This window comes from Macaca mulatta, chromosome 20 (genome assembly GCF_049350105.2).
Source record: "Macaca mulatta isolate MMU2019108-1 chromosome 20, T2T-MMU8v2.0, whole genome shotgun sequence".
NCBI classification, from domain to species: Eukaryota; Metazoa; Chordata; class Mammalia; order Primates; family Cercopithecidae; genus Macaca; species Macaca mulatta.
The window spans coordinates 27,648,113-27,673,126 of NC_133425.1; the positions used below are offsets into that span (position 1 = coordinate 27,648,113).

General features: G+C 46.9%; 1 protein-coding gene across 12 annotated transcripts in view; it reads right to left on the reverse strand.

Moving 5' to 3' along the window:
* Window positions 1-615: 615 nt before the first annotated feature.
* The window catches only part of XPO6 (exportin 6), a 117,519-nt gene continuing 93,120 nt past the window's right edge, over window positions 616-25,014 (reverse strand). For 8 of the 12 annotated variants that reach the window (XM_077985659.1, XM_077985655.1, XM_077985654.1 and 5 more), the window contains 11 exons: window positions 24,641-24,733; window positions 20,305-20,449; window positions 16,196-16,342; window positions 15,088-15,277; window positions 10,796-10,951; window positions 9,657-9,771; window positions 9,317-9,488; window positions 7,839-8,000; window positions 4,806-4,904; window positions 4,417-4,647; window positions 616-1,280 (listed from right to left, as the gene is read on the reverse strand). In XM_077985659.1, coding sequence (XP_077841785.1) covers window positions 1,179-1,280; window positions 4,417-4,647; window positions 4,806-4,904; window positions 7,839-8,000; window positions 9,317-9,488; window positions 9,657-9,771; window positions 10,796-10,951; window positions 15,088-15,277; window positions 16,196-16,342; window positions 20,305-20,449; window positions 24,641-24,733 — 1,612 coding nt within the window. In that variant the 3' untranslated portion in view covers window positions 616-1,178. Of the gene's footprint in view, window positions 1,281-4,416; window positions 4,648-4,805; window positions 4,905-7,838; window positions 8,001-9,316; window positions 9,489-9,656; window positions 9,803-10,769; window positions 10,952-15,087; window positions 15,278-16,195; window positions 16,343-20,304; window positions 20,450-24,640; window positions 24,734-25,014 lie in introns of all 12 variants that reach the window. The other 4 variants (XM_077985661.1, XM_077985657.1, XM_077985656.1 and 1 more) reach the window with 2 other exon arrangements.

Consider the following 25,014-nt stretch of genomic DNA (forward strand, 5'->3'; position numbering starts at 1 on the left):
AACGTCTGGGCAAAGCCCCAGCTCTCAGACACGTCATAAAGTCCTGAGTCCCACCCATCCCCACCCTCACAGAGTCACACCCTCCCTCCCTCTCCAACCTCTATTCTCACCCAGGCAATCCATCACGAGACCCCACCTCCCTGTCGTCCAGCAAGACTTCAGGCCACAAAGGGCCAGGTCCTGCTGCACACTGTGGGAAGGAATCTATTCCCTAGGAGGCGGGGAAGGCAGAGCCCACACTTCCCACACTGGGGGGCAGGGGGTGTGGGGGCCACAGGGGCCACAGGAGTCAGGCAACCTGGACTCCAGCCTCCCTCCACCACCAAGCCAACCGTCAGCAACACCCGCTCCCAACCCCCAGCCTCCACCAGCACCAGACCAACCATCAGCGAGACCCCCTCCCGGACTCCAGCCTCCCTCCATCATCTGGCCAACTGTCAGTGAGACCCCCTCCCCTCGCTGAGTAAGAGCAGTCAGGGAGACACCATTAGAAAGTGGGAGACGCCAGCAGCCAGCCCACTCCAAGCTGCACTGCCCACGTTCCCACCAGGATGCGCCTTGCTGGGATCCCGGCCTCAAGGAGGCTGTGAGTAGCAAGCAGCTCCCCAGTCAGGGTTTCTAGAACAACAACATAGGCATTTTATTCCTTTTCATTAAGCTTCTTAGTTTCTTAGTATCACAATGGAATGATGAGAAAACAACAAAACCGTGAGTCTTTGCAAATCTCTGACAAAGAGCAGAGATCTCAAGGCAATTGGGGCGGGGGAGGCTTGACAGAAGTGCCAGAGCAGTTCCGACGTCACATCTCTCCTTGGCTGGAATGGTGAGAAGGTGGCACTGTCGTGAGCTGTCCTTGGCGATTCTGCCCCATGACCCACATGCGCCTGGTCTGCATGGGCCACCCCCATGGGATTTCCCGGTGCCTCCTAGTACCTGGCCACACAACCCTCCGCCTGCTCCAATGCCCTGGGAGCACCATCCAGTGCTCAGGTGGACCCAGAAGCCAGCTCTGCTGGGCAGCGGCAAGATGTGGAGAAGCGGCAGAGGCAGGCAGCGTTGCTTGGCGTGGGAGAAGCCAAGGAGTGTGACCGAGGCCCGTCTGGGAGACATCTGTGGTGGAAGGTAGGGTTGGCGCAGGTGGCAGCAGCAGAAGTCCGTGTCCCCAGCCAGTAGCAGGCCTAGAGCTTCACAGTGCCAGGGGGCAGGCTATCGTTGCAGAGTCTGTAGTAGCGCAGGTCGTTGACCAGCCTGTGCACATTCTGGGTGAATGAGGGCAGGTCCTGGAAGGCAGGGGCATAGCTGCAGCCAAACACCCACCCAACACACCAGGTCACCCACCCACCAGACCTAAATGGCTACTTCCATCCCAGAGTGTGCACTGAAGATAGGGGAGCACTTTTTTTTTTTTTGAGATGCAGTCTCGCTCTGTCGCCCAGGCTGGAGTGCAGTGGCCGGATCTCAGCTCACTGCAAGCTCCGCCTCCCGGGTTTACGCCATTCTCCTGCCTCAGCCTCCCGAGTAGCTAGGACTACAGGCGCCCGCCACCTCGCCCAGCTAGTTTTTTGCATTTTTTAGTAGAGACGGGGTTTCACCGTGTTAGCCAGGATGGTCTCGATCTCCTGACCTCGTGATCCGCCCATCTCGGCCTCCCAAAGTGCCGGGATTACAGGCGTGAGCCACCGCGCCCGGCCAGGGAGCACTTTCTAAAACTCAAAACTTCTATTCACTGTTGCACTGCGCGTCACAGAGGCTCTGTGCCAGACGCCATGGGAGAAAAAGAACAAGAGGAATATGTCCCTAGGGCCTGCCAGGTGCTGGACACTGCTGCAATCAACATACAGACATCAACTCACTGAGTCCTCACCACGAGGCTGCCACCAAGCCCTACCAGAATCACCAGAATCACTAGTCTAAGGACAGAAAGACCAAAGCACTGCACCATGAAGAAGCTGGCCCCAGCTCACACAGAAGGGACCAGCATACTTGCTCCTGAGTCCGGGCCCTCGAACACAGGCGTGGCTGCAGTGACAGCCCTCTCCTTCACCATAGCCCCTTGAGGTGACACGCACACCCAGTGATGTCTGCAGAATGCTTACCCATGGGGCTCCAGGCCGCCCCAGCCAGTCGAGAACCACCCGAGCAGCAGCACACGCAGTCCCGAGGCCTGTCCCACTGGGCGCAGCGTGGGTCATGGAAAGCCCTGGACCAGAAGTGAGGCCCTGACCTCCGCCGCCATGCACACAAGGAGACCCTGCTTTTCAGTGTGGGATGCTGAATGCCTGCAGTGTAGGTCCTGGTGAGGACTCAAACAGGCCCAGCAAGCCCCAGCACAGCCAGGAGCAGGACCGAGTCCATTTTCCTGCCCAACCGCTATTGCTCTTCCAGAACTCCATTCAAAGCCTGCCTCTTCCCAAAGTCTGCACAGATGCCTCCTATTTCCTGGCCCCAGCAGCCAGGTCAGTGCCGCTTCTGGGGAGTGTGTGCAGGTTTTGGGGTCAGAACATCCAGCTCTGCCTCCTGCTTCGCGGCTCTACCACTTCCAAGTTCTGTGAACTGCTCACCTTCTGAGCCCCCGCCATCTGTGAAATGGGGGAGTAACAGGACCCACACTTCAGAGGCTTGTTGGAAGGCTTACTCGAGCCAGGACATGTCACATGCTTGGCACTGTGTAGTCCACAGAGGGCGCTGTATTGGCCTGTCTACTATGAAAGACTTGGCGAAGGCTGGGACTGGCGCCCCAGCTCCTGGCCCGGGGCTTGAGAAGCAGCTGGCTTCAAATACACAGTGAGTGATTGAATGGAAGGTGGTGATTCTTTTATTTCACCCTCAAAAAACCAACTAAGGCATGTCTTTTAAATCAGTGGCTCCCAAATGCCAAACCAGAATTTCCTGGGTAGAACATAGAAGTCTGTTTCTCCATTTTTAATAAGCACCCCAGGTGCTTCTGATATTAATTAGATCTTTTTTTTTTTTTTTTGAGACAGAGTCCCACTCTGTCGCCCAGGCTGGAGTGCAGTGGCACAGTCTCTGCTCACTGCAACCTCTGCTTCCCAGGTTCAAGAGATTCTCGTGCCTCAGCCTCCTAGGCAGCTGAGATTACAGCCACCACAGCTGGCTAATTTTTGTATTTTTAGTAGAGACAGGGTTTCACCGTGTTGGCCAGGCTGGTCTCGAACTCCCTAACCTCAAGTGATCCGCTCGCCTTGGCCTCCCAAAGTGCTGAGATTACAGGTGTCAGCCACCGCGCCCGGCCTATAACTAGATTTTGAAACCACAGCTTTAAATCAAAAAGTTGACTGATATTGATATCATTAGAAGCTGATAATTATTAGGATCTGGCCTCTAGAAAAAGGAAAAAACATACCCAGAGGCTGAAGTGAACTGGAAGAGGCTTAGGAGAGAATGAGTCCCAAGACAAGGAAGATCCCAAGACATAGGAGAACAGGATGAGTCTAAGCAAAAGTTCCCCTGCCACACGTGGCAAATGAGGAAAGCAGGCGGTCAGGTTTGCGCCAGCAAGAGCAGTGTGTGCATCTGAGCACTACAGTGGAGCCATGGACAAGCTGCTTCACAGAGGACTCAGGTCAAGAACCCCAAGAGGACCAGGGAGAAAGCGATTTCTTCTCCTAATTTCATCAAGTATAAAGTGGTACAAGGAAAAGTTCCCAGAAGTTCCTATAAGGCAAGGGAGAGGCCTGGTCACCTGACACAGGAAGAAGAGAACAGGTGAGCCCCCATGGGGAAGGAGGCCCCAGGCACTGTCAGGCTCCAACAAAAGATGACCCCATGGACACCAAAAGCCAGCAGCACCCAGCTCCCGTCGAGGTGCTGCATGGGTGGGGACAGCCCACCTGAGAGTCCCTGCACAGGCAGCAGCAGTGGGACAAGAGGGTACTAGGAGGGCTCCTCCCAGGACCTGGCAGCAACTCAGCCCAAGATGAGCTGGGGCCGGTCTGGAAAGCGCCCAAGACAGCCCAGGAACCTGGGTCCCACCTCTAACCCTGGGGACCCAGATGTGCAGCTCCCAAGCACCAACCATCTAAGCCTGAATGCAAGCCTGGGCACACTCCAATGCTGGCCCCACCAGGGCTCGTCACCCAGGAGGGAGAACAGCAGGGCCCTGGGTATCAACAAAGATGCCAAGACAAATGGAGGGGCTGCAGAGCCAGGAACTCGGGACCTCCATGGCTGAGACTAAGAACATATGTGCTACAGACACCAAGACTGGGGAAAAGGCTGTGCCCCTCAATCAGGCTACAGCACTGGGTCAGCAGGCATCTTGTGAGCTGTTGCCAAGTTGCAGGGTGGGCACAGACCACGCCCAGAGGCCTCAATGTGCCCCCTCCTTGCTGCACAGGTGCCAGGCTTGAGTGCCCACTCTGCCCTCCTCTTAGCCCGGCCTCTTTCTCTCCTCACCCGATCCATCTTGAAATTCCGCCCCAGCACACTTTTCTGGTTGGCATCCACACCATCACAGCTGGTCAGGAACTCTGGGAGGAAGGCGGCAAAGAAGCCATCAAAGTCGACAGAGGCCATGTTGTAGATGGCGATGCCGATCTCCTCCTGCAGAAGATCATGGGACTTGTGGACCAGGACCTGGAGCAGCACGTTCACGAACTGGAACAGCATGGTGGTGCGGAAGATCTTCTGCAGGCAGAGAGACCGGGTGAGCAGCAGCCGGCCCCCAGGGGCCTTTCCCGGGTTCCATCCACTTTCCGTCACACTCTCCAGTGAGTAACCTGAGGGTGGGACGCAGGCCATAATGCCCCTGATGGAGGAATCTTTCCAAGAGCTGGGGCACTTACCTTGTGGTACAGCTTCTGCTTGGTGTTAAGAGTCTCCAAGTAGAAGAGATTTTGTTTAAAAAGGTGGATGTCAGGCTGGAGAAAGGACTGTCCGAAAGCCTAGGAAATGAGACCACCATTTTATAAACTGCAAGACCAAGCACTTCTGGGGCATCTACCCCATGTCAGAAGAACAAGTGCCAGGGCCAGGACACCCACTGTCTTGATGCCTCTGACCCACCAGCTCAGACCTCTGTGACTCTCCTCCTAAGTCTCAGAGTTCATGCTTCCCCCACTGGGCCTTGCTTCTTCTTATGGTCTCATATATACCTTTTGTAACCAACCTCTAGAAACCCATCACAGGACCTGGTTTTGAAGCAAGAAGCTCACACCTCTAGCCAAATCCCTCAGCAATCTTGGCAGACACCAAAGTCTGCTTGCCTGCCCCTGCTCAAACCAAGCAATCCCCTTCCTTGCCCTCCTTCTCCTTGCATCCCATGTCTCATAAGCCACAAGCCCTACAGGCTCCTTCATGGAGCCTCTACCTGGAAGTTAAGCCTCTGCCTGGGGGCTAAGCAAAGTATTTTTAAACTGCTTTGGAATTCCTGGGTGTAAAAGTTACTAGTTCGGTCCGGGCACGGAAGCTCAGGCCTGTAATCTCAGCACTTTGGGAAGCCAGGTGGGCAGATCACTGAAGGTTGGGAGTTCAAGACCAGCCTGGCCAACATGGTAAAACCCCGTCTCTACTAAAAATACAAAAACTGGCGGGGCGCGGTGGCTCACACCTGTAATCCCAGCACTTTGGGAGGCCGAGGCGGATGGATCACAAGATCAGGAGATTGAGACCATCCTGGTGACCACGGTGAAACCCCGTCTCTACTAAAAATACAAAAAAATTAGCCAGGCGTGGTGGCGGGCGCCTGTAGTCCCAGCTTCTAGGGAGGCTGAGGCAGGAGAATGGCATGAACCAGGAAGGTGGCAGAGCTTGCAGTGAGCGGAGATCACACCACTGCCCTCCAGCCTGGGTGACAGAGCCAGACTCCATCTCGAAAAAAAAACAAAAACAAAAACAAAAACAAGAAAACCAAAAAAAACGAAAATTAGCCCAGCGTGGTGGCAGATGCCTGTAATCACAGCTACTCGGGAGGCTGAGGCAGGAGAATCACTTCGATCCAGGAGGCAGAGGTTGCAGTGAGCTGAGATCCTACCACTGCACTCCAGCCTGGGTGACAGAGCAAGACTCCTCTCAAAAAAAAAAAAAAATTACTAGTTCAGGGGCAAAAAGAAACACCCCACGCACCAACACAAAGTGCCCTGCTCCAACAGAAAGAATAGAAAGTGACCGTGGGGGCAGTGCGGCGGGGGGGCAGTGGGGGAGGCCGGTGGTCTACAGGAACCCCCTACAAAACAAGCGGCGACTGCTTCGTCATTCTATCCCTGGGCCCCTAAGCTACTAGAGGGGGATCTTGTAATCCTGCAGCAGGGATAAGATCTCCATGATGACCAACAGTTTCCACTTATTTACTGTTTAAAGTTAGGTTCATGGAAGTATAACAGAGTAAAACTTCTGAGGTTTATCTTTCTATGAATTCTGACCTACCTGTGGAGTTGTACCACCACCATCACAACCAAGACAGGACACTTCCATCGCCCAGAACGTCCCCTCACACCCCCACCCCTAGGCGACCACTGCTCATTATCTGTCCCTATAGTTCTGCCTTTTCCAGAATGTCACAGAATGGCATGGGATCCCACCGTGCATAGCCTTTGGCATCTGGCTTCTTTCACCTAGCAGAATGCATGTGAAACTCATCTATGCTGCTGATTGTATCAAGAATCCATGCTTGCTTACTGCCGAGTGCCAGTCCCTTAGAGGCACGCACGAGCTTGTTCATCCATTCAGCTGCTAGATACTCAAATTGTTTCCAGCTTTTGGCAATTATGAAACAGCTTCTATAAACATCAGTGTACAGGTTGTGTGAACATATGCTTTCATTTATCTTGGGTAAAATACTTAGAAGTGAGATTGCTAGGTCATACAGTAACTACATATTCAACTTTAAAAGAAACTGCCAAACTGTGAAACTATGCTCCAAAGTGCCTTTCACCAGCCATCAGGGGGGACCAGGCACCAGCCTGCCAAAGAAGTCTTCCAGGCAAGGACAGGGTTCAAGAGAAAGGCAGGGGAGGCAAAAACACTTGAGTACTGCAGACCTGAGGCCTCGCCGGGTGCCAGGGATGGGAAGTCCAGGGCAAGGGCACGTGCTTGGAAAGAACTGCCACACAAGAGTCAGTGAGTATATGAGAGTGTGTGTGTGTGTGTGTGTGCGCACACCCATATGCATGCTGTGTGCTAGTAGGGAGCTGGAGGGAGGGTGGAAATTCCTCTTGCTTCCCCATGAGGAAAAGCATGCACTGAAAAGACAAAAAGAGCCTCCCCTAGCTAGACTCAGATGAGAATGTCAAGACACCTGAATGCAGACCCTGGGAGCGTGCCTGATGCAGCCACAGAGCAGGCTGGCTGTCTGCGTGAGGGGATGCCGTCCCAGTCTTCCACAAAATGGGGTGCTTAGCCCCCAGAGAGCGCACTGTCTCTGACGGACAGCTGCATCTGCCCTGCCTCCCAGGGCAGTGTTTCTCCTAGTATGGTCAGAGTCAGAATCACAGTGCAGGTCCAGGGCCCTCCTGCAGAGACTCCTATTCAGGCAGTGCCCTGCTAAGAAGGCCCTGGGTGACTCTGGCATAAGTAGGCTCTTTACACTTGGGGAAACAGCACTATGAGGTCAGCGGAACTGACGTTTATCAAGCATCTCCAAGTGTCATGCACTTTGTGTATGTCATCTCATTTCACCTCAAAACAAACCTGTGACCCAGGCAACATTAGCTCCACTTTACAGATGAAGAAACTGAGGTTCCAAGAAATTAGTTAACTTCATCAATACTAAGAGGCAGAACTGAGCTTCAGACCCGAGACTGGTGGGGCTTCAAAGACAGGACTCGTTGCAGTGCCAGGTTAGAGGAAGTCACCCGGCAGTCCCCCCGCCCCGACATTACCTGCATGATGGCACTGAACTGGGGCTCATTCTCCATCTGCTCCTCAGAGATCCCCCTCTGGACACTGGCCAGCACGGTGGACTTGAAGAAGTACCTCCAGTTGTGATGGAGTGTCCGGAAAAGGAGCTCAAACAGCTCAGCCTTCACATCAGGGGAGGGACGCTGCAGAGACACACAGACACTCAGATCTGCAGCTTGTGGAGCCGCTCTGGCCTGGGCCCAGGGCAGCAAAGATGCCTAGGAGATGCCTCGTGACAGCAAACCAAGTGTCAACACTCCATCCACATGCCTGTCACTGCCTGCGCAAAAGACATCCAGCCCCTGGAGTCCTGTCACTGCCTGTGCAAAAGACATCCAGCCCCTGGAGTCGGCGGTTCACACCGTGAGTTCTTCAGCAGAGACAGGGCCCACATTTGAGAGAGAATGCATGGGTCAGTGCCAGGGGCCCCTTTTTCTGATGAGCCCTCAGCTTTTACACTAGAAAAAAGCTACCAAGTGGATAAACAATTAGGAGTATGGATTTTCTGTTCTATTCGACCTGTCAGATCGTCTTGCTTGTTCCTTTTCCCAGGATGAAAAATGCTGTCCCACTAACCTGTTGGTCTTACACAACCACAGAGGCTAAAGACAGACCCAATGCCTTAAAGTGATTCTGCTCCCCAGAAGAGGAGGGTTTAAAGAACACTTGGGAGCCAGGCTCTCTGGGCCAGTCTCTTTCCCAGCAGCCAGGATTCTGAGAGGAGGTAGAGGAGAAGGGGCAGGCTCAGCAGTGTTTTCTCATTGAATCCAACACCCGCAATCCCTTATTCCAGATGTCTCTGGAGAATTCAAAAGCAGAAGGCCCACATATGTTCAGTTCAGTGTTGATTAAAATTAAATAGACACCAGGGGCCACAAGCGTCCACAGAAGAAGCCTCATAGGCCAGTCTGTCCCATAGACCAGACCTGTGCCAGTCTCAGTTCAGACAGTTAAAGATTAGCTCTTATTTATATGACTATTACCAAAAAAACTGAAATTACATCTATACTTATTCCTGGTCTTATCATGCTGAGTGCCTGCCTATTTTCTAAGGACTAAGGGCTTTCCTGTAACATTAAAAGGTTTGTTTGAATGGTTTCAAGAACTTGCCTTGTATCCTTGAGACCATGAATGTTTCTAATAGGAAAGTACATATGTTAGAATGTTTGCTGTAGAAAACCAGAGTCTCTTAAAGGTATAAATTATTTGCTGCAGGAGACTGATCTTAGCAACTGACCCTGTGGAATAACTGCTGTGCTTACACTAGACTAGTTCCAATGAACTCGATCAATATCAAAAGACTGTACCACGCTAAAGGCCTTCTTTCTTGGGAGAAATTACTTTACTAGCATATTAAACTAACAAATGAACTTTAAAACACAATCCATTTTCTGTGAAATCTCACTCCCTTCCCAATCTGGAGATGGGGGGCCGCACAGGGGACTGCCTGAGCCCCTACCTCGGCGATGATGGGATACACCTGCTCCATGCACAGGGCGATGATGCTGGGGAGGAAGGGCTTGAACACCTGGCCTGGCTCCTGGACCACCACCTGCAGGATCTTCAGAAACTTCTCCACCACCCGGCAGCCTGTGCTCCCCTCATGGAGGATGCTCTCAGCTAACTGCTCTCTACAGATGAGAAAGCCACACAGTGAGCAACCACATGTTTCTCTGGGGGTCAGCATGAAAACCCATGCTGTGGCAAGTACAGAACAGGAGCAAAAAGCCACACTTTGTCGCCAGACCCACTACTTCTCCCTTGAATCTGAAAACCATGGATGGGGGGTCTGTGGTTACCTGGTAAACATGTTGAGGAAAGTCTGTATGATTTGCTCAGTGAAAGGCACGCCCATCTGTACTCTAAGGCCCCGAAACAGAGTGAGGAAGAAGCTTAGCATCTCATCAGTCACATCTGGGGAAAGGGGCAGAGACACCGTCACAGGCTTGCACACAGGGAGAACCAGAACCCTGGGCTTCATCGACCTACTCCTGAAATCTGCACTATCAGCTTTCTCTACGGCTTCCTGCTGGAAACATTTCCCCAATACCATCAGGGCCAGTGACAGAAAGTGGAAAATGATTAGGGACATGCTGAGAAAATAGTTCTGGTATAGGGAACCTCCACCTGGTGGCTCACTACAGGAAATGAAGGTCATCTCGAACCCTTCCTCATTGCCTGACATCCAGTGACAGTCAGAGTGTCACTGGAGAGGGATCACTTTGTGCCCACAGTGATGAAACTACTCAACTGGGTCAACCTCTGAGTGCTTAAGTCATTTCCCCCTATGACTAATAATCCCTGCAGTTGGGTCAGAGGTTGAGTGGTTGAAAGTGGATAATGAAGGTGTATTTAGATTGCATGCCCCTGGTCCATTAAATGGACTAATTGCAGAAAATACTGCTTACATTTAGGGCAGTTTCACTTCCAGATCTCAACAATCATCTTGTGTAGTGTTTCAGCTCTAACTGCACGCAATCTGCTTGCAAGAGGCAATGAATATTTGCTGACTGAGAAGTGCTTGATATTTCTCTTGTAAAACTGACAAGACTACTATAATGCTCTCATGAGAGCTGGGCAAGTACATCCACAGAGCTAGAGAGGCCCTCTATCACTGACAGTGACAGACAAGGGTGAGGGGAATGATCTCGGCAAATGCGCCTTGCCACAAAATAAGGAGAACTAAGCCAAAAAAGCTCTCTAGCCTTCTCTTGTAGGTGCCAAGGCCCATATGGAGGGCTCTGCTCACTTTTCCATAGGGCCTTGGCCCCAGACTCCGCAAATAAACACCACTGCCCTTTCCCTTCAGTACCGGGTTTCGTTGCACGGAGCCGGTCGAGGCCTGTACTGCACTGACTCAGTGTGCTTTACAGATCTAAGTGGGCATTCTGGCCCTTGTTAGCACCACCCACCAGTGGGGCTCTGGGCCAGCTCCTACCTGACTGATGGATAAAAGCTGGAAAGAGGGCCAGGGAGACCTGAACGGATTCCTGCAGCGACTGGTAGCAAATCTGTCGAGACTTGGTGGACTCCCCCGAGATATTCTCCACAATATCTTCTAAGACGCTGAGTGTCTGGTGGATAATCACTTTGGCTGCAAATCAAGATGAGTTGCAGGTTATAAGCTGTCTGGGGAGAAAGCACGCAAGAGGAGACACAAGGGAGAGGGAGGAAACTTGCAAAGGTACCAAGAAGATGATCACACGGGTCTCATTAAAGGAACAGTCTCTTGATTACAATATAAATTCTCCTCTCTTTATGTTTTAGTTTTTGTTTTTACTATTATTACTGCCAGGACTCCAGACGCCTGGAGTGTCTATTGGGGAGAAGATGCCTGCCTGCTCAGGTTTTTGCCTCTGGCCATCAGCAACAAGTCCACAGAAGAAAAAAGATAAATAAATGCACCCCCAGGTTGGGTGCCTTGGATTTAATCAAATCTAAAAGATGGTGAATAGACTGGTGAGAAAATGAGTGTCATAAGGTCACAGGCCAGGATGGACACATGCAGCTCAAACCTTGTCCCTCAGTGGGACACTACTCCAGTCCAGTAATCCCACAAACACCTGCCATGCACATGTAATGGTGCTGGCTGCAGGAACAACCTGCCTGATCCATCTTTGGCCTATTAGGTTTGTAGCTTGATAAGGCATATAATTATTGTTATTATGTTATTGACAATATATAATGCTAACCCTGAGATGACTTTTGACTCCATTTGGCACACAGGGAAAACAGATGTAGTGGGCCACAAACAGGCCAGGGGTCAGAGAGCCCTGACTATGAACCACAGGTGATCATCTGAAGGCTACGTGCCGTGGGCAAGACCCTCATCCATCTGGGAGAGCCGACAACCCCACCCTGGCAGCGCCGCAGTGGGGATTAGAGACAAGGTCCTGAACGATGCTAGCAGTGTGCCAGCCATCTAAGAAGGTCCAGGACGGGGATGCTGCCATTGTTCCCAGAGCGAGTGGAGTCACCCCCTTAAGATGCAGAGTCCCCTACCAACCTCCCCAAGGTGACACCCATGGCTCAGCCTGAGCCTAGCAGATTCAACCCTGGCGAACGCCAGAGGCTGAGCCAGAGCTGGGCTGAGAGCTGCCCCCCACCTGGAGCACTCTCTGGGTCCTCCGAACCCCAGTGCTCAGCAGCCTCTGTGGGACTGCCGCAGCTTTAAGGAGGGGATACGGCAGAAAGAAGACATGCTCAGGAGGTGGATGGAGGCAGGCCTGGCCCTGCTGCTGCCTCATCTGAAAATGTGGAAAGAGAGCATTGCCCCACTCACAGGGCTGAGGATGAAGGAAGACGCTTCTCGTCACAGGCCTGGTCCCCCATCACAGTGACACTGGAGAGTAAAGGAAAGGCTCACCCACACTGCTGAGGAGGGAGTCATCCACAACTACAAGCATGTGGACTTCCACTAAGCCAGGAAACCGCACTCAGGGCAGCCACTTCCTCAAGAACGCACAGGCAACAGGGGAAGCAGTTTAGGGTGAAAAACCAACAGTCAAGAAACCAAAATCTGACCTCTGGCATTTAAGGAAATTCAAACGAGGACAAAAGATGTATTTTTAAAAAATGTACAAGTCAAAAATTGAAAGCACTATAAGTATGTAATAATAGGAGAATGAGTAGGTAACTGCTTTACTTCCATGAGACAGGACATTATAAAACTATTAAGAACCTTTTTTCTTTTCTTTCCTTTTCTTTTCTTTTTTTGGCGGGCGGGGGGAGGTTTCAAGAAGAAAGAGGCAATGCGGCAAAGTGGTGCAGAACACAGGAGTTGGAGCCATTCACACCCAAGTCCAACTCTTGACCTGGCCCACTTTCTCTACAGTCCTGAGCAATGACACCTGCCAAGCACCTTCCCAATGGACAGACCGGCAGGCCCTACTCCCATCAGGCGCCCAGACTGAGCATCACCAAGGATGGAACAAACAGAAACAACGCAAGAGGAAATGCGAACACGAATATGCACCACTACACCACAACCTACTGGAAACAATCAGGCAAAACAAGACTATGAGACATGTGACAAGAAAACAGGCCTGGATGCTTCAAAAATGCCAATGTCACGAAAGACAAAAAGTGGGCATGCTCTTCTGGACCAAAGGAGACTACAGAGTTATAACAACCAAACACAATGAAACCGTCCTAGATCACATCCTGGATTTTTTAAAAGCAAAAAAGAACAATTTGGTAACAACTGGGGAAAAGTGTTAATGTGCCTACATGTTAAATAACATTATTGTAACAACGTTTAATATCTTGTTCTATATAGATACAAAGGTTATGGATTCAGGGATGAAGTGTCAATTATCTGCAACTTAAACAGCTGGCTTTTAAGAAAAAGTGTGTTGCAGAAAAGACCACAAATGTGGCAAAACATTCACAATTAGTGAATCTGGGTGAGAGAGATGCAGTTGTTTTCTTATTCCTTCAGCTAGTCTGTAGGTTTGGAATTTTTTTTTCAAAGTATAAAGTCAAGATAAGAAAAATGAAACTTTCCAAACTTCATTTCAAGACACTGTGGAATGAGGATAAGACACACCTCACAGGGTTACACAGGAAGTTACATGAAATAATGTATACAAAGTGCTCAACCCAGTGCCTGCACACAGTCAGCATAGTGAAGACGTCATTCACATACTACACTGCAAACCCTTTCAGCACACAGTGGCATCACACTTCCCTGCCCTGAGTTAAGCCAAGGCCACGTAGCTGGCTCTGGCCAAGGAAACAGAGGTGGAAGAAATATGTTAGTTTCAGGCAAGACCTTTAAGAACCACTACGCAATTCACCACAATCCCTTCCAGAGTGAACACACTGAAATGGAGCCTTCCTCAGCCTGGGTCCCTGTGTGACCTCCCCACCCTGCGTGACCCAAGCTGGACATGTAGCATGAACAACAAATCCTCTTTCTTCTTGTACTAAGCCACTACGCTTTTGGAGTTGTTTGTTACCACTGAGCATATCCTCGCCCATGCAGACCGACGTAACTCCCATGTAAGATAAAGTGCAGAAAGGAGACCATTACACATGATAAAGCGTGACTCCACAACAGCTGGATGCAAGCCCCGGGCAAGTTCCTTAATTTTCTAGACCTCAGCTTCCTCACGCTAATCATCAATCAAGATCATAACAGTACTGAAATCATAAGGCTAATGTGAGAACTGAACGAATTACTGATTTTTGAAAAATACTTCGAACCAGGAACAGACCAACACCAGCTTCAAAAGTTGATGCTGGCATAGCCAGAGACTTGATGATAGATATAAAATCACCAAGGCAAGAGCCTAGTACACAGTATACCCTCAAAATGTCAGCTACTCTCATCCAGTTATGTAACCATGAAGCCTATTTTAAAATAGAAAAGGGAAGGTAAGAAGGAAGCATGGTTAAAATGGTTACTTTCTAAAATATTAAAACTGGTCAGATTTAGGAGTTACTTTTTCCTTCTTTGTATTATTCTATTTTAATATATTTGTACAATGCGCATACGTTAATCTTCCTGGTTATAAAAGTAGTGTTTTTTAAAGAGTATTGTATTTATTACAACTTCTGACATTTCACAAAGCATTTTTGCTGACATTCCATAAGTGGCACCATCTAATAACATTCTATTTTCTTTTTGGGAAGAGATGGTATTTTTAAAATATTTCGGTACTATTTGTTATTTCAAAGAGGTATTTCTGAGAAATCAGATGCCTTACTTCTCCTTAATCACTTTTTTCCCCTCTTTAATATAAACAAGCAAACTTCAAGTGTCATTTTTTAAGAAACCAAGCTCTTTCAAAACCTCTGGAATATCTGTATTTGGAAAAAGGTTGAAACCAATCTGGAAAAACAGTTCTTGAGCACATTTTCCAAGCGTGTAGAGATGAACTGCCCTGCTTGCCTACACAAGCATCTGAAATAGATCAATAACCACCTGAAGATGTATTTTATAGACAGAAGGCACCATCACCAGTGTCTTCCATTTTTTCTTAGGGCTCCAGAATTTTTTACATTTTAAATAAGAGAAGGGACAGTTTGCATTCAGGAAATAGGTCTGGCTGCTGAATTCCACAGGTAGCAGGATTCCACTCCCGAGTGTGACTTCCTGCTCAGCCTCTATGGGACTGTGGACAGAAAACATTTACCTCAGGAGCCTCCGGGGCAAATCGCATCTGCCACAAAGAACAATGCCTGCCTACCTCCTTCCCCAGCTGTCCCAGCCTAGGGGTCACTTACTGTCATCCAGTGGCATCTTTCTCTGTGGGGCAACAGCACTCGGCTTTAGGTTGCGATAGTCCCGGGAGAGTGCAGAGATGAGGCTGGCGTGGTTGATGGAGCGCACAGGCCACTGCTGCTCATTCTCTGGAAGGTTTGGCCACGGAAGCAGCAAGATGTTAGAGAGGGCTCGGCACACCAACACCTGGGCCTACAAGAGACCCCAAAGGCATCCATCAGAGGTCAAAGAACCAAAGACAGTGGAGCGGCATGGCCGACACAGCCTTCAGCATCTGCTGGCTGCACACCTGGAGCCCTAGCTCCCAGGCTTGTTTCTTATAACCTGGGCAGGGCCTTTGGTCCAACTGGAAGGCAACTTAGGGAGGAAAATGAAATGAAGTAATAGCACCATGTCTAGGTCTAGCATAACCCAGAGCCAACCTCAATCATTATTCTGGAGCTCTCGTTTCCTCTCTAATCTGATACTTCAAGTGTTAGAGAGGGAGAAATCACACTGCAGACACAGCATCTCAGGCACTGCTCAGCTGGTGGCTTCTGAGTCCTCCGAGAAGCTACTTAGAGCAGGACTTGCAGGAGAATCCATGACAATCCACGCCCCTAGCATGAGGTCAGAAGCAATGCAATCACATCCTGGTGCTCTCTGATACCCTCTTCAAGCCTTCCTGCCCTCCTCCTGTTAGGTAGTTTTTAAACTTCTAGCCTGAGCCTCCTTTGAGGATTCTAAGAAAATGCACTTGCCTGACACTTCTCAACCCCAAAGAACACACAGAACAGTGACAACAAAAATCAGACTGCTTTGAATCAGAAAGAACGCAAAGAGAACACTCACAACACTGGCCGAAATTACCAGGCTGCAAAACAGCAAAACCTTTCTGCACACTGGGAGGTGCTTTTCCATGCCTGAATCAGCACACTGACTGCCTGCCTTACAATGGGCACGATGAGAATCACTGAGTCTGTGTCAGTGCCACAAACATAAGAAATCCGTCTATGCTGGCACAGCCTGTAAGCTCTGAGTACAAAATCAAAGGCCAGACTCTTCTTCCTCAGCTTCCTCGGGTCTCAGCCACACAGCCCTGGGGACCCCAGGGGAGCTCTGGGGCCTCACCTTATCGACAAGTCGCTGGGCAGAGGCATCAGTGATTCTGTTGAATACTTTCTGCACTGCAGGGATGCTGATCAGAAAGACGGGCCGCACGGTGGTAGCCAGTGAGACCAGTAAGTGGCACGCAGATAGCAGCAGCTTGTCTTGGACCTGTAGAGGGAAGAGGGCACGTCAGTTCACCCCATCCCTGTGAGACTGGGATTCAACTTTGCTGAGGCAGTCACAAGCTTCGTGTGGTTCTTGGTTTCCAATGACACCACTTAAGCTCTATCTAGCTCAAGAATTTTTCCTGTGATGATTCACAAGAGAAGCCACCTTCTCTGTCATGTCCACAGCTCCTGCCACAGCCATTATCATCTCCTCCCGTTCCTCCTTCAAAGTCACCAGCAGCCTTGAACTCAGGCACTTCTCAGCTCCGAGTCTGCAGTGGCTCCCTATCAGCTATTAAATCACACTCGCTGGCACACTCCCTGGCATGTCATCCAGGTCCTGGGATTCTTCACCTCACTCCTCTTGCTCCAGCAGAGCCATGATCTCCCTGAACCCCCCACCTTTCTGTGCCTTAACACTCAGGCCAGTCTCTCCTACTGCTTTCCCTTCAGCATGCCTATCAAATACTTGGTTCAATTACCACTGTTGCTTTCAAATTAGCAAAGGAGAAAATGTGTTACAGATGGGACCTAATGCTGGTAAGACTAAGGTAAAAACAGCACACCAAAAAGTCAAGGCAGGCAGAATTACTTAAGGAAAAAAAATTACTATGATTTCCCAGAGCCACAAAATATTCCTAATCTTTAACCCTAAATCTCCACTTACTCTAAGAAGATTACCTAAAAGGGTAAAGCTACATTCATGAATGCATGCATTTCAGAATTCTTGGTAATGATTTTTTATTTTTTAAGGAAGGCAGCCTAGAAGTCCAGCAATGGCTAGGAAAATCATGAAACATATTCCTGATGGGATGGGACTATTTTCAAAGTTATAATTATAAATACAACATAAATTTATGGAAAGCAACACATTGTTCTTATTAAAACAATACACTGCTTAAAATGTATAAAATGCTATGTATGACTAAAACTACAAAAACATTCAAATAAGCACATATATGCTCTAGTAATATAGCAGACTTGGGGGATAACATAATAGAATCTGTCCAGTTTTAACATGGATATAACCTTTGACTCAGTAATTCCACTTCCAAGAATCTATCCTACAGGCCCACCAGCATATGTAAGATGGACATAAAAGGAACTCATTTCTATCAATAGGAAAATTATTATACATCCCACCCCCCCCCCAAAAAAAGCATTGGACATTTTGAAAATCTGAAGTTGCTCTACATATGTAAAGGAAAACCACGGCATACTGTTAGGCAAAAGCAGCTATATCTCTAGCTATCTACAAACTTTTTATTACTTATTACATAAAAAGAGAAACAAGTCTGGAAGGATATACAGGCGTACCTCAGAGATACCGCAGGTTCAAGCTCCAGACCACCACAATAAAGCAAACTATACAATAACGCAAGGCACACTCTTTTTTTTTGTTTCCCAATGCATATAAAAGTTTTGTTTACATTATATTGTAGTCTATAAAGTGTGCAATACCATTATGTCTAAGAAAACAATGTACATATCTTAATTAAAAAGTTGATTGCTAAAAATACTAACAATTATCTGAGCCTTCAGATTGGGAATCTTTTCACTGGTGAAGGGTGTTCCTTGAAGGTGACTGCTGCTGATTGAATAGGGTGGTGGTTGCTCAAAGTTGGGGTGGCTGTGGCAATTACTTAAAATAAGACAACAATGAAGTTTGCTGCATCGACTGACTTCCTTTCAAGAAATATTTCTCTGGAGCATGCGGTGTTGTTTCATCGCATTTTGCCCACAGTAGAACTTCTTTCAAAGTTGGAGTCAATCCTCTCAAACCCTGCCACTGCTTCATTAACTGAGTTTATGTGTTATTCTAATCCTCAGTTACTCCAACAATGTTCACAGCATCTTCACCAGTTGATTCCATCTCAAAAACCCATTTTGTTTGCTCGTCTATAATAAGCAAGTCCTCATCTGTTCAAGTTTGATCCTGAGATTGCAGCAACTCCATCCCATCTTCAGACTCCACCTCTAGTTCTCTTATTATTTCCACATCTGCAGTTACTTCCTCTACTGAATTCCTGAACCCCTCAAAGTCATCCATGAGGCTGGGAACCAACTTCTTCCAAACTCCTATTAATGCCGATATTTTGATCTACTTCCGTGAATCATGAATGTCCTTAATGGCATCTAGAATGGTGAATCCTTCCCAGAAGCTTTTCAATTTGTTTGCCCAGATCCACTGGAGGAACCACTATCTATGGCAGCTATAGTCTTATGAAATGTATTTCTGAAATAATAAGACTTGAAAGCCAAAATTACTCCTTGACCCATGGGCTACAGAACTACAGAATGGATGTTGTGTGAGCAGGCATGGGAACTATGGAAACTAATACCTTTGAACATCTCCATCAGAGGCCTTAGGTAACCAAGTGCATTGCCAATCAGCAGTAGTATTTTGAAAGGAATCTTTTTTTCTGAGCAGGCCTCAATAATGAGCTTAAAATATTCACTAAACCATGATGTAAACAGATGTGCTGTCATTAAGGCTTTGTTGTTCCATCTATAGAGACAGGCAAAGTAGATTCAGCATAACTCCTAAGGGCCTAGGATTTTCAGAATGATACATGAGCACTGGCTTCAACCTGAAGTCTCCAGTTGCAGTTGTCCCCTGACAAGAGAGTTGGTCTGTTCTCTGAAGCTCTGAAGCCAGGCACTGACTCCTCCTCTCTAGCTATGGAAGTCCCAGATGACAACTTCTTCCAGTATAAAGCTGTCTCATCTACCCAGAAAACCTGTTGTTTAGTGTGGCCACCTTCATCAATGATCTCATCTAGAGCTTCTGGAGAACTTGCTGCAGCTTCTCCATCAGCACTTGTTGCTTCATCCTGGAGACAGCTTCTTTCCTTAAACCTCATGAACCAACCTGTGTTAGCTTCCAACTTTTCTTCTGTAGCTTCCTCACTTCTCTCAGCCTTCACAGAATTGAAGGGCCTGATCTGGATTTGGCTTTGGCTTAAGGGAATGTTGTGGCTAGTTTGGTCTATCCAAACCACTGAAACTTTCCCCATATCAATAACAATAAGGCTGCTCTGCTTTCTCATCACTCATGAGTTCACTGGAGCAGAAATTGTAACCTCCTCCAAGAACTTTTCCTTTGCATTCACAATTTTGCTGTTTGGCTCAAGAGCCTTTGGCCTATCCTGGCTTTTGACATGCCTTCCTCACTAAGCTTAATCATTTCTAGATTTTTATTTAAAGTAAGAGACATGTGACTCTTCCTTTCATTTGAACACGTAGAGGTCATTGTAGGGTTACTAAATGGCTCAGGGAATAGGGAGGCCTAAAGACAGGAAGATGGAGAAGCCTCCAATCAGTGGAGCAGTCAGAACACACACAGAACACACACATATCAATCAAGTTTGCAGGCTTTGGTTTGTGGCACTCCAAAATAATTACAATAGTAACATTAAAGATCACTGATCACAAATCACTGTAAGATATAGTAACAAAAAAGTCTGAAATATTCTAACAATTACCAAAATGTAACACATGGAAGCATCAAATGCTGTCAAAAAAAATGGCGCTGACAGATTTGCTTCATGCAGGGTTGCCATAAGCCTTCAACTTGTAAAAAAACACAGTATCTGTGAAGTGCAATAAAGGGAAGTGCAATAAAATGAGGTGTGCCTGCACAACCAATGCCAACCGTGCTTACCGCGCGAAGGAAAAGGTTTCAGAGGTATCACTACTTTTCAGTCTGGAAATCTGAACAATATTTTACTTTTTCACAGTGAGCATGTATTCATGTGGAACTCAGATAACTAAAAAAGTAAAGTTGTATTTGAATGCAGGTAGGCTACAACTAAAAAGGAACATGAAATAAAACAGGTGCATAACAGCAGAAAGATTTATGGGTCTAACTCTGTGTCATATTTAGATTTTCTAGTAAACGGGTATAGGAACAAAAGGAGAGACAGAGTCAGATAAAAAGTGTAGGCTTTGCTGTTTCGAGACCTTGGTGCTGATTAGCGGTGTGATTGCATCCATGGTAGTAGAGATGAGTGTCACGAACTGCTGCGTGTTCTGCCGGTGAACTTCACTGCAATACTGTGCTAACCAGTGAGAGTAAGCCTGCAGCGCAGCCAGGGACTGAGCATGCCTGCAGAAAGAAAAGATGATGTGATTTTAAAGGTTAAGGTGAAAATATATTAGTGTTCAACTCGTTTTCATAGGAGGTAAGAATTGCATCCACTGCATTTGCTGTTCTAAGACATGGGCAACAGCATAGAAATCATTTACTGGTTCACGTAGAATCTAAAAACTAAGATATTCATCATTTAAACATTGCCACCACTGACTAGAGCACAGAAGGCAGTTAGTCAATGTCTACTGAATCTTATTCAATCTTTCTGTGACACACGCTCACCTAAGAGAAAGGTAAATTATAAAAGCAAAATCAAAGAACTTAAGTGATCATGTGTTGATTCCAGAACTAGTACAAATTTAACATTCATAGCTGCAGACTAAAGCATAGACAACTACCAGGTATGACAGCTTTATAAACAGAGCTTTGATGTCAGATTTTGGAGTTTAAGCTTCCACCGCACCATATATTCTACCTGGCTAGGGGATAACTGAGGCGACAAAGACTATGTTTGGTTTCAGCAAAGGCTGTACTGACGGCATCGTACATGCAACAAAATATGTATCAAAAAAGTATGCAATTCATCAAATATAATAAAGAATCAATCTTAAACAAGGAGAGACAGTTGTCTCAGAGTTTCAAAACACCAGGCCTTCTAACATACCTAAACGTAATTACCTTTTGGCAATAATTAGTAAGCTGTAAGGTGATACTACTATGAGGTGACACAAAGACAGTGTTCCTCATGGTTTGGGCATTTATTAACGATCCCTGCCTAAATCAGTATTACAGTGGTGGTTGTGAATTGGTAATTTTTCTATCTTTCCTTTTCTCCTCATTACTTGGCATTCTTCTCTAAAAAGTAGCTTCCCCTCCTCTCATCCTTTGTTAATCACTTTGAGTTTTTGTTTGTTTGTTTACTTGAGACAGGGTCACATTCTGTTGCCCAGGCTGGAGTGCAGGGGCATGATCATGGCTCACTGCAGCCTCAACCTTCTGGGCTCAAGTGATTCTCCTGCTTCAGCCTCTCAAGTAGCTGGGACTACAGGTCCACGCCACCATGCCAGGCTAATTTTCATATTTTTTGTAGAGACGGGGTCTATGTTGGCCAGGCTGGTCTCAAACTCCTGGCTTCAAGCGATCCTCCTGCCTCAGCCTCCCAAAGGGCTGGGATTGCAGGTGTGAGGCACTACACCGGCCTAGCCTGTTAATCACTTTGAATTAGTAGATTCTTTTCATTCAAACTGGTATAATTCATTACTGTACTTATTCTTTGTTGATGACTGAACTGTCAAGTTTGACCAGGAAGAACCCTTTCAAGCTGGGCCCTGCATCCTTTTCACATATTCTCAACAGTCACTGAGCACTTCCTTACTTGCTGACTTGGCAAGACTGTCCAACATCACCCTGCCCCAGACTTGAGCTTTTTTCTCCAAGGTGCTCTGGAGAACGGATTTGAAAAACTAAGACCTGGGGAAAAGGGGTAGAATTGCTACTGGAGTATCACTGTTTCTAGGACCTTTCAGTGGACAAAATTAGGATATAGGCAGATACCACTTTATTTACTTATTTATGTTGCTGAAACAGGGTTTTGCTCTGTTGCCCAGGCAGGAGTGCAGTGGCATGATCATAACTCACTGCAGCCTCTATTGCCTGGGCTTAAGCAATTCTCCTGGCTCAGCCTCCTAAGTGGCTGGGGCCACAGGCATGCACCACTATGTCCGACTTTTTTTTTTTTTTTTTTTTCCAGGGGGAATGGACAGGGGCTTACTATGTTGCCCAGGCTCCTCTCAAACTCCTGGGCTCCAGCGATCATCCCACCTCAGCCTCCCAAAGTGCTGGGATTACAAACATGAGCCACTGTGCCCAGCCTAGACACCATTTTAAAATCAAACTCAGCATCAACAATTATAAGGAAATTTGATATTAAGAGCCTTCTGACATGATGCAAGAGGAAAGGCACATCATTGCCTATGCAGTAACCTTGCTAAAAATGTTTAAACTGAATCTAATACAATGGAAATAATTGGACAAATCCAGATTGTAGGACATGCTTTTTAAAAAATTAAGATCTGGATCTGCAAAAGGTCCTCAGTCACTCTCACACACAAATGCACATGCAGACATACAAACACAAGTGGGTGAACTGTGCTAGATTACAGGAAATACATTTAATGTGTGGCTCATGATTAATTAGACTTTGGATTCAAGGGAAAAAAAAAGATACAAAAACATTCCTGGGACAACTGAAGAAATTTGAATATGGACTATAGAAGTGATGACATTATTGTATGTATTAAATTATGTGAGGGTTGATAATGGTATCATAGTTATAGAGCTGAATGAATTTATTTCTAGGATACACACACTGAAGGATTTACAGGTGAAGTGACATGTTGTCTGCAATTTATTTTCTTTCTTTTCTTTTTTGAGACAGGGTCTCACTCTGTCACCTAGGCTGGAGAGCAGTGGTGCTATCTCAGCCTCCCAGGTTCAAGTGACTCTTCCAGCTCAGCCTCCCAAGTAGTTGGGACTACAGGTGCAAGTGCCACCATGCCCAGCTAATTTTTATATTTTCTGGTAGAGACAGGGTTTCACCACGTTGGCCAGGCTGGACTCGAACTCCTGACCTCAAGTGATCCATCTGCCTCGGCCTCCCAAAGCACTGGGATTATAGGCATGAGTCATCACACTCAGCGATGCAGTTTATTTTCAAATGGCTCAGCAAAATAATAATAATAATAGTCATGTATTGTGTGCAGAGAGGGCACAAGAAACAAAAGCCAATTTATAATTGGTTACTCTAGGCTAAGGGTCCATGGGTGCTTATTCCCCTGTTTTTCCCATTTTCTATAGGTTTGAACTTTTTCAAAATAAGAAGTTGGGTAAGAAAATGGACTAGTACTTTAAAGTAAGAAAATATAGTTACTGAAAGTTTGAAATTCATAGTGACCACACAGTTATTTTGTATTTTACATTTAAAATTTTATTTTATATTTAGAATCATGTTGTCCTTTAAGTTCTAAATACCAAAATAAGGAGAAAGGACATCAAAGTCAGCCTTAGGAGTAAGAATTTCAGTCAATCTAGCACATCTGTAGAGCTCCTCAAGGCTGAAAGGAGGGGCTCTGAAACTCCCAAAATGTGTACAAGTTGTTGTATTTATAAGGAAACTGGCATCTTTCTTGGGAGACGCTTTACAACTTTCTCTAAATTCTCAAAAGGGAAAGCAATATATTTTTTAAAAGTTTAAAACCACCATAGTAAGAAAGATTCTCTTTCCATCGTCTATCTAATCTGCAGCTCAAGAATGCTCTACAGCAGGAGTCAGCAGACCTTTTCTGTAAAAACCCGAGTTTATATATTTTCAGATTTGTAGGGCATACAAACACTCTGTCGCAGCTACTCCACTCTGCTGCTGTAGTGCAAAACCACTCCTAGACCATATGTAAATGAATGTAGCTGTGTTTCAATAAAACTTTATTTACAAAAGCAGTCAGTAAGCCAGATTTGGTAAAGGCCGTAGTTTGCCAACCCCCTGCTCTCGTCTAAAGCAAGCCTTCTGCACAGTGAAATCTCTGGGATACTGCCCATCTCCAGTCCCTGTCCTTCCATATGTCACTTTCCTAATAGCATCCCATGTTATCTGCAGAGTTTCTGTAGAGAGTGTGGTCTCCAGATGTCCTGCTTCAAAATAAGCTGGGGTTCTTGTTTAATATGCAAATACCTGAGCCTTATGGCCTTATGCCATTCTGCTAAAATCAGAACCTCCGAGAACCGTGTTCCGCAAACATTCTTCTGCATCCTACAGTATCCTACAGTTTCAGTCAATGATCTACAGGAAAGACTGATGGCATTTCAGGTGTTTCCCATTAGTCCCAACAGACCTATCCAGTCTCTTCTTGCACCACACAGAGTACCCACCTCTTGCCTGTGTGACTGTCTCGGCTGTACTGTTCTTTCCTCCTGAAATGCCTACTCCATAGAATCTCCATCCCAGCTCTCACTTACCTAATTCCACTTTCTCCAACCACCTCTGCCCCAGACATACAGTGAAAAAATCTCTCTCTCTTTCTAGGTTTGCAGTTTAAGAGTTTTTTCCCAATTCATGGCAGCCACTACTGTTCCTTGTTCTCAATAAAATCATTTGGAGATTGGGGGCAAGGTCTTTCCTAAAAATGCACAAACATCAAACTCTAGACTTACACATCAATGAGGTCAGGTTTCAGTACTGATGGCACAGCAGTTTCAATGTTGTACAATTTTATCTGAGATCCGTACAGAGTGACTTTGACCAACCTGTTGGCAAAGAGGCAGGTAAACAAGAACATTCAGCTTATGAACTAAGACAAAACAGACAAGGCTGGTACCAACAAAGAGTGTAAGGGCAGACTTTTTCCATATACAAAAAAGAATCAAGACCAGACCTTCAATTTTATGCCAAGGAAATAATCCAAGATATGCATAAAGATTTATAAACAAGCATATTAACTAAAGCCTTATCGAAAGTACCAAAAATTTTGAAAACAATATATACAATAAAAACCACACTTAGAGGCATACTTAATGATAAATATTCA